General features: G+C 33.3%; 1 protein-coding gene across 1 annotated transcript; it reads left to right on the top strand.

Moving 5' to 3' along the window:
- The first annotated feature begins 4,885 nt into the window (after positions 1-4,885).
- LOC147521353 (glutamine synthetase nodule isozyme-like) lies at positions 4,886-9,409 on the top strand. The gene is made up of 13 exons (XM_086559539.1): positions 4,886-5,180; positions 5,273-5,312; positions 5,532-5,635; positions 5,824-5,872; positions 5,990-6,096; positions 7,756-7,843; positions 7,936-8,064; positions 8,203-8,277; positions 8,369-8,422; positions 8,545-8,582; positions 8,684-8,843; positions 8,933-8,993; positions 9,106-9,409. The coding sequence occupies exons 1-13, from the start codon at positions 5,107-5,109 to the stop codon at positions 9,195-9,197; spliced, it is 1,071 nt and encodes a 356-aa protein (XP_086415665.1). The 5' UTR covers positions 4,886-5,106; the 3' UTR covers positions 9,198-9,409.
- Positions 9,410-9,902: the final 493 nt, after the last annotated feature.

The raw sequence follows: 9,902 nt of genomic DNA on the forward strand, positions 1-9,902 counted from the left end.
CCGACCATAGGGCGTGCAACATGGCTAGTACTTATTAGTATTCTAAACATGTTTAGACCATATATATAGTTTACATATTATGGGAAAAAATGAATAAAACTACACCATTATTACTTTAATGGACTAGTCATTTAGTTTTTTTTTATGTGTTATGTGGGAATTATTAGGATCATTTTAATAGCCTTGACACAAATAGGTTAAGTAAGTGCAAGTCGTGTTCACTTTGTTTAGTTTTTGTTCTATGTGTTGTTAGAGACTTAATTACACAAATCACGAGTAAATTTGTTCTCTTTGGTTGTAAAATATGATTTGAAGGAGTGTGTGTTGCATTAGTGATTTATTAAACCCCACTGGGAGTTTTATTAACAATTGTATAATGATCGATCTTTTAATTCCAGATGTGGTGGCTGGTTGTAAAATATGATTCGAAGGAGTGTGTGTTGCATCAGTGATTTCTTAAACCTCGATATGGGAGTTTACTAATTGCATAGTGATATCCTAATTCCAGATGTGGTGGCTCTTAAGCAATGTTTGGTATTGGGTAATAGCTCATTAGACAACTAAGGATATTAGTAATTGTTTGGTTTTGGTCATTAGACTGCTAAGGATATTAGTAATTGTTTGGTTTCCTAATTCACATGCATATGAAAATGCCGCACAATTTGCATCTATGGAGATGACACAAGCTAAGGAGCACATAATTGCTCATGTAGTCATATTGTACAAACAAAATAAATGAAACCAATGTTTACTTGTCTAGCTCATTTCTGCCACATTTTCTCTTACTTGTATGTATGTAGTAATGAAACAACCAGGGATTTTTTTTTTGAAAAAAAAAGGTTATTCCCCACAATTTTGACAAAACCGTGGTATAAAGAGATATTATAATCTACATTTCTTTGTATATTGTGGTAATTGTATTAGCCACGGGTTTAACACGGTTTTGTTTGTTAAAACTGTGGTAAATAGGAATAATTTAATACCACAATTCTAATAGGATTATTAGCCACGGTACGGTGGTTGTTGTTACCACGGTTTCAAAACAATTTTTATACCATTATATGTAACAGTGGTATATGAGTTTTTATATAATAGTGTATTGATGTATCATGATAATTTGTGTAAGAGTTTAAGGAAAGGACATAACTATGTCCATCATTGAGAAACCTGGCCATCACAATCTGCAAAAACTCCTCCAAAATCCAAATAGACACAAAAGACATATAATTACAAAGTTTTAGGAACCACAATATTAACCTTAGCACAATTTTGATTTAATGGTTCCTAATGAATTATGACTTGGAAGTTCATTCTATCCATTGCCAAAAGCTAATTTTTCTATGGTAGTAAAGGTACCAACCATATATATTTCTGTTGATAAGGTTTTGGTGACAAAGTCATCAAACAAACAAATAGAATAAAGCCTTCGACCAAATTCACTTAAGAACATTTAACATTTAACGAATTTGTAAAATTACGAAGCGAGTAAAAAAATCACAACACAATGTATTGCTTTTGAAACAAATATTGAAACTTTATTTCTCGATGTATTGCTCTCAGCCATCACAATTACAAAATTTTACAAGTTCAATTCAATACATAAGACTTGAGTCCCCATAACTGAACCTTGTTTAATTTTAATGCGATTTTTAGAAAATTGTTTTGTTTATATATGGGTTGAACAAAAAGAACTGGAAACACAAATGATTATGCAAGCCTATCCACCACCAAATTCCCAAGAAACATGACAAATTAAATCTGGAATTTCTAGTGCTTTGATCTATAGAAAAAAAAAATTACAAAATATTTGTCAAAAAATAAAGTTTGTAAGTTTTGTAATATATACTCAATGTTGTTTCATTTTCTCGTATAATCTTATACTTTATTGAACTTTTGAGATTTACACCAATACAAGACGGAACCAGGTTTAAAGGTTTGGGGTTACAAGAGTATGAGCAATACGGTAATTGAACTATGGGGTGCGGTAATAGAACTTTTGTAAAAATTTTGGGGGTGATATGAACAACTTAGTATGACCATTATTACAAATTGCTAATACGTTATAATATATTATGTAAATTTTCAAATCTTTAGGGGTGTGCGTGGTTGCACAATTACGAGAATTGCTAACATCCTGAGCCTCTAAAGGGGTAGGACCGTCCTAACCCACTTAAAGACAAACAATACTTACTTACCAATTGTTCAGGCCGGTTAGACACAATAAGTAAAAACTTACATACAACACAAAAAAACACAATAGCCACCAACTTGCTTTCTTAGGACAAACTGAAGGAGTCTGTATTCCTTAATGGAGTCAAATAATGTATAACCCTTTGCCATTTATATGAAGAACATACTGTGAGTTAGAAGGATGGATTTCTCATTTGGAAATAATGCAAAGAAGAATTCTTTGTCTCCATTTCTTTTGATAACTTCGATTTTGAAATGGAATAATTTATCTTTTTTTATGGATTTTAGGATTGAATTTGTAAAAGAAATAAAAATAAATGAACTTTTAATTTCAACATGATTTTTTTCATTTGGATCTTATTACCATTGTTATTATTAGCGAAGGACGATCTAGAGATATAAACTTTATCTAGGTTGTAAATGAGATGGGCAAGAGAGGGAGACATCATAATAGGAAGAGAGAAATCAAATAATAGAAAAGAGATAAATAAAGAGGATTCTTATACTAGCTTGGTTATCGTTGGCGGTTGTAATGCTTGGTGATGGGACTAGAAATGAGAAAAAGAAAAGAAAGTATGTGGTCAATGGGGTTTGAAACTTTGAGAAGAAGATGAAACAAGTTCCTTATTGTATCCTATTTTTTCTTTATTAAAAAAGAGAAATTGGTTGATAATTAAAGTTATATGGCAATTATTCTTGTCTTCAACCGGGTTAGAACGGTCCTTCCCCTTTAGAGGGGCAGGGCACTTGCAATTCTCGTGGTTGCGCACCCACGCATCCCTTCTCATTTGATCTATGTATACCAATGTAAACGACATGCGCACAACAAATTGTGTTGTTACTTCTTAGCACTCTATGAATGGCAAAAATATTTCTTTTACTATATTTTGTTTTGAAATTGAAGCTATATATTGGTTCACGCCACAATATCTCTACACTATATAATAACCGACTTTCTAGGAACCCCTTCCCCACTATTGAATATGCAATTTTTGATTTCCCTATTTATACAATTTAGAAACACTTCTTTTAAGTCACATAAATTACAATGAACTCCCTCATTTAACAATAATTTATAAGAAACTCTCTCACATCACTTAAATTACAATCAACTCCATTTTTTAAAATTTAGAAAAACCTCCCTCATGTCATTGAAATGATATAATTAGTCTTTTTGTGTTTTATACAACCGTTTGAATTAGAATAAAAAACCAAAACACGAGACTACCTATAGTAATAGATTATTATGTTGGCGATGATGGGTTTTAAGACTTAAAAAAAAACTAATGCGTAGCACGGTTTGCATACGTGTTATGTTACTAGGTCAGCTAGATAATGTTAATTCAGGAGGTTAGATGAAGCTCGATTTTATAAAGAGAGTTTTTTTTTTGTGGTTGTAAATTTTTCACAGAGAGAATTGAAGAACCAAAACAAACAGAGAATAAACAGAGAATGATTCTCTTATTTCTGAGAAAAATGCATATCTATCTTTAACCCTGTAATAGACTAGTACGCGGGAACCATATTCTTTCCACTTGAAATCAAATATTCCATGATATCTTTAGGCCTAAGCTACTTGTTTATAACTGTACGTACTAGTTCAATCACCCAAATTTTCTAAGCTGCCACTGGTTAGTTATGTATAATTCATCTGAGCAAAGATAAATGACTAAATGAGCGTGGTGAGTGACTTCATGCATCTAAGTCGCCTAATCGAATTTATTCAATTATTTAAGGTTATAAGCGTGGTGAGTGACTTATAGGCGCTGAAATATATATTTGTCAGCATTGGTACACACTGACAGGCCCTTTTAAGAGAAATCCTGGCCGCAAAATGCGTTTTTTTTTTTTGGTTGAAAAAAACTGAAAGGGTAACCACTCTAATTCCGTGGAAAATAACAGTTTACCCATCAATAAGATCATTGTAATTTACAAAATCACGTTAGTTTTAATTATAGTAAAATTTCCAATTGTTATGATTTCATAATTCCCGGATAACATATTGTCTCACTATCAACAATCACCTCGAGAAAACAAAAGTAGTCTAAGAGCAAGTCCAATGAGGGGCTATATGGGTTGATAGAGCCAAATATAACACCTCAACCACAAAAATTTCATTTCAATGGGACTGCTAAAAGGGTCTTAAATTTGGAAGGAGTAAAAACCCAACTAAAATTAAGACGTTTCGCTCGCGCAGCCTACTATAATAAGTTCGGAAACGGACGACTATAGTTTTCAGATCTGCGTTTTGACAGCACGCACAAAAAACTATACCATCAACTTCATTTAAAAATAATTCAAAAACATAGATCCGCGATTAGTTTTTTTTTTTTATAAAACGGGTTTTTTTTTTTTGGGGTGCAAATTTTTTAAAACAAGCTAAAAACCTATGCAGCACCTTTTAACAGCCCAATTTAACAGTTCTCCATTGAACTTATTCTAGCAGTCTAACAATCAAATATGAATCTCGAGATACATACAAATGTGTACATTTGATAATAGCAGTTCACATAGTGAACCAGTCCAATCGAGTTTTGTCACCGTAAAAGCCAATACAAAATCCAAAAAACATTTCCATTTAGGAAACCAGAACAACTAGAGCAACTTAGTGGAAAATGAGTGTCCACAATGTGAATGTGCTTTGTAGATAACAAAAATAATAAAGAAGCCAATTGGTACGTACATAGATAGAGTCGTCGACGGAACGTACAACGAAAGAAAGTTATGCCGTTTAATACCCCTAATACTATTTCACACTCTCACTCCTGTTTACGGGTGGTGTTTTATTTTGTTTGACTTTCTGCTTTAATACTATACGAGTATTCATGCATCGTGCCTGCCTATAAATAACTCTACCCAACACCAACTATCTCAACCTCTTCAACCTCTCTGAAAAACCCACAGCACCTAACCACCATGTCTCTCATTACAGATCTCATCAACCTTAATCTTACTGATTCAACTAAGAAGATCATAGCAGAATACATATGGTGCAGTTCCTTTTCATCTTACTTTCTTCTGTTTTTTTTTTAAGTTTTGTATCATGTAGTTTTTATCTTTTTTGTCTTTCCTTTCTTTATAGGATTGGTGGTTCTGGCATGGATGTGAGGAGCAAAGGAAGGGTATCTTGTTCATTTTACTAAACCAATATTCAAATTTCGAGCACTTGTGACGCAAGAGAGTGCAGTGCTATAGTTAGATTTTCAGTAGAAATCGATTTTCAATAAAAAAAACAGTGCATCCTCATCTATTACGTTTCTTATTCTTTTGATAAACTTTATAATAATTTTATTGGCTAACACTTAAGTGATGATCATGTTTATGTGTATTATTGGTGCCAGACTTTGCCGGGCCCAGTAACTGACCCATCACAGCTACCAAAGTGGAACTATGATGGATCAAGCACTGGCCAAGCTCCAGGGACGGACAGTGAGGTTATTTTGTAGTAAGTACTTCTCACAATCAGAACCATACATCATAATGTGTACTCTGAAGTCTGATCAATAATATTGCTAGATTCTTGTTCATGTTAGCAAAAAAAAAAGGAAAGAATCTTATTATTTAGAAAAGATTCAATGTAATGGAATCTTTTTCTTAATTGGGTAAAAATAATAACTGATACAATTTTGGCAGCCCACAAGCAATTTTCAAGGATCCATTTAGAAGAGGGAATAACATTCTGGTAACATTCTTAATATTCCTGTATTTTCGGGATTTTGTATTATTGTGGATTATATTATTCCATAATAAGAGTGGAATCTGGAATCTGGAATCTGAAAGGTTAGTTTGGTCATTTCAGGTCATTTGTGATACTTACACCCCTGCTGGTGAACCAATCCCTACCAACAAGAGATTCAATGCAGCCAAAATTTTTAGTCATCCTGACGTTGTCGCCGAAGTCCCATGGTATGGTCACACTCACAGTCCAATATTTTTATTTTTATTTTTTTTCTTATCGAAAAATATAAACACATGAAATAATGGCACATAATGGCACAATGATAAAAGTATATACATTATACAATGATAATGTCGATTATAATTGATTATCGAAAAAAAAAAATGTCGATTATGATTTCATCCAATCTTTTCAAATTTTATTTGATATTTTGGCAAATATTAGAAATCCAAACTTAGTTAACATGACAAACTGGTGGTAGGGCACCGTAATTGATAATTCATGTGTTTGGTAAATTGGACAGAATCTTCTTACATAATTTTATTTGGAACATTGACAAGAAAAGTCCTTGAGAAATTTGAGTTGGTTTGGCTTTGATGTCACGGATGATTGTAGCCACCCATAAATTTTTATGATTCGTGACACAATCCTAGTTGACTAATTTAATGGTCCTTCTTGTTCATACATAGAAAAAGGGAGATTGCGAAAAAATGAATAAATAAAAAATAAAAAAAAAATAAAAATCTAAGAATTTTAAGATCACCCAACCCATTATCTCTTCGGGACCATAGAGGTCTTTATCATTTCCTTGGATTTTCAAATGAATTGTTCAAAGCTTTGTTATAAATTTTGGAAAGAAAAAAACAAGGCAATACGTCAAGGTGTGGAATGGCCTTCGACGTGACCAGCAGCCATCCCATTTGGAAGTGTGCCTTTTTATCTTTCAAATTTAAGTGATACTTGGTCTAAATTAAGCAAAATGAAGTAACTAATCATATTTTTTTTCGATTGTTATCAAATTTCTTTTCAACAACCTCTAAATTGCAATATTTATGTATAAACTTTTACTATACAGAATTTAATAAACCATAATTTAGCGGAATCTATCCTTTAATCTTAAATAAAGTCCACATTTTACTTGTGAATAAAACAATGTGTTACGACTTATGACTGAGTATTTTAATACCTTTTAGCACGTCTATACCATACTTATATTATTTCATACTCGTACACGATTATATGACTCACTTGATCCACTAGTCATTCATTTTTTATTTTGGAAAGAAAAGGAATCAAAGTCTGTACTTCACCCACCAATCATTTTCCTTTTTGTTTTTTGGGTAAAGAATAACCATCCTACATACAGTTTTAATTGGCAGATTAACATTATACTAATAGGTTTAATATAACCCATGTCCTTTTCATACTAATAAAAAATCATTATACTAATAAGTTTAATATAACCCGTGTCCTTTTCATATTCTCGTTACTGATAAACGATTGATCATGACTCTAATTTAAATTTCTTACATTTTTTAAATTTAAATTTCTTACATTTTTTAAATTTAAATTTCAAATCATATTAAAAAATAATTGGACACACAAAATACCCAAATCAACCAACCATTTGGAATATGCAACATTTTTTCACTTGAGCCCGGTTCCTCTATAACCGTGTTCTCTGTACCACACACACATCTTGGAGCACACACAGGTATCGAGGCACACACACATCTCCAATTCGAATCAACGGCTAGATAACACGGTTATAAAGATAATCTCTATACCCGGTTGTAGAGATCTCGAGTCCTTTTCACTTAATGGTTTTTCAGATGTCGTTGTTTTTAGTTTTAATTTAATTTGTGTAAGTTTTCATTTGCTGTTAGGTATGGCCTTGAGCAAGAGTACACTCTTCTACAAAAGGATGTTAACTGGCCCCTTGGATGGCCACTTGGTGGCTTCCCCGGACCTCAGGTGTCAATACTACCTGGACAAGTTTATAACTAATTAAAATGTCAACTATAGATAATGGATTAATTTAACACTTATTGATAATTGTGCTTTAGGGACCATATTACTGTTCTGCCGGAGCTGACAAGGCTTTTGGTAGAGATATAGTGGACGCCCACTACAAAGCCTGCCTTTATGCCGGAATTAACATAAGTGGAATCAATGGTGAAGTTATGCCTGGCCAGGTAAAATAATTTTTACTAGTTGATATCGAATATGGTGTTGGAAAATATGTTGAATACACATTTTATGGAAATACATTATACCTATGCATTTAATTATGGAGATGATTTAAGGCTAACGCTGTATGTGTTCTTGAGCAGTGGGAGTTCCAAGTTGGCCCCTCTGTCGGAATTGCTGCAGGCGATGAGCTATGGGTAGCTCGCTATATTCTCGAGGTAGCGATTAAGAAATATCTTTGTATAGTGTATACAAGTGTTTGTTGGTCTTATGATTTTGTCTAATTCTTGTTTACTTCTTTGCAAACAGCGGATCACCGAGTTGGCTGGGGTGGTTCTTTCTTTTGACCCAAAACCAATTCCGGTAATTCCTTAATATGTTCTCTTTTCAATCTTTTGTGAGACAAAAACACTATAATATGTCATCCTTTCAGTCTCAATCATGCCTCAAGAATACAAACTTAACTTTTGTTGTTTGTAAACCAGGGTGACTGGAATGGTGCTGGTGCTCACACAAATTACAGGTAAATTATTTAAGTTATGGGCTACTTGTCTTTGAATTTGATAAAAACTTACCAAAATGACTTAAAACCGAACTGATTTGCTTCTTTTTTGCTGTGATCAGCACCAAGACAATGAGAGCAGATGGTGGATTCAATGTGATCAAGAAGGCCATTGAGAAGCTTGGTCTAAGGCACGAAGAGCACATCTCAGCATACGGAGAGGGCAACGAGAGAAGATTAACAGGTCGCCATGAGACTGCTGATATCCATACCTTCTCTTGGGTAAGATTTGTTTGGATAATCAATCTAAATTATATATTTCTTCTTGTATGAGGACAAAGACCATAACATATTATTCTCTTAAATCACAGGGCGTAGCAAACAGGGGGGCCTCTGTTCGCGTTGGTCGCGATACTGAAAAGGATGGCAAAGGCAAGGATCTATGTACATCTGCATTGTCTTTGGTTTTTCGTATCCTTATAGTATGCATACTGAAAATAGTTAAGATTGATTCCTTTCATGTGATGTGGTGATTTATGAACAGGTTACTTCGAAGACAGAAGGCCAGCATCAAACATGGACCCATATGTGGTCACTTCCATGATTGCTGAAACTACCATTCTTTGGAAGCCATAGAAAGAAGTGAATGACATGAAGAGAGAAGGAAACAGAAATCAAGTTAAATGAATAAAAATACAACCGCTAATATTTTCTTCTCTCACGAGTTGGTTATTCTCACATTTGTATCCTGCAACTTGGTTCTCTGGACTTTGTTATTCGGCTTTATTAGTTGATTTTTAATTTGTGAATCCCATTATAAAGCTTGTCTGTGTCTTTGTCCTTGTCAATTATGTTGGTACTTTATGGCTTCATGCTTTTGAGTTTTAAAAATCTATACATGTGAAGACGAATAATTTGAAAGAATATAAAAATAAAGACAGTGTTTGTAGCATCATTACCTCAAGTTAAGTCATTCATAGTATTCATACAATTGTACCATTGAGAAATTCGAGCATAAGTTCGAGCATAGTATTCGTATTTAGCGGGGGACTGGTGCAACCTCCTAGATGTCGTTGTCTTGAGACGAAGTTAGAGCATTGACGCTCAAGAATAAAATCAATTCATACAGACCCGAAGACTGATCTGACCATCGACTCAGATGAGAGCGAAACCACAACATAACGATTCTTGTGTCTGTTATATGGGCAAAAATGTCATTTCTCACTCTTAAAAAGCATTTTATGACACTTTTCAAAAAAATCATTGGTAAGTCATTTTTATGACAAAAAAATAATTTAAAATATTTTTCTAATACAAAATTAACAAATATTTATCCTTGAC

This window comes from Coptis chinensis, chromosome 1 (genome assembly GCF_015680905.1).
Source record: "Coptis chinensis isolate HL-2020 chromosome 1, ASM1568090v1, whole genome shotgun sequence".
NCBI classification, from domain to species: domain Eukaryota; kingdom Viridiplantae; phylum Streptophyta; class Magnoliopsida; order Ranunculales; family Ranunculaceae; genus Coptis; species Coptis chinensis.

Bases quoted from the DNA above. Each gene is read 5' to 3' on its own strand.
- LOC147521353 (XM_086559539.1), top strand. From the start codon at position 5,107: ATGTCTCTCATTACAGATCTCATCAACCTTAATCTTACTGATTCAACT. The intron at 5,636-5,823 runs GTAAGTACTTCT...CAATTTTGGCAG, and splicing joins GACAGTGAGGTTATTTTGTA to CCCACAAGCAATTTTCAAGG. The intron at 8,278-8,368 runs GTAGCGATTAAG...CTTTGCAAACAG, and splicing joins TAGCTCGCTATATTCTCGAG to CGGATCACCGAGTTGGCTGG.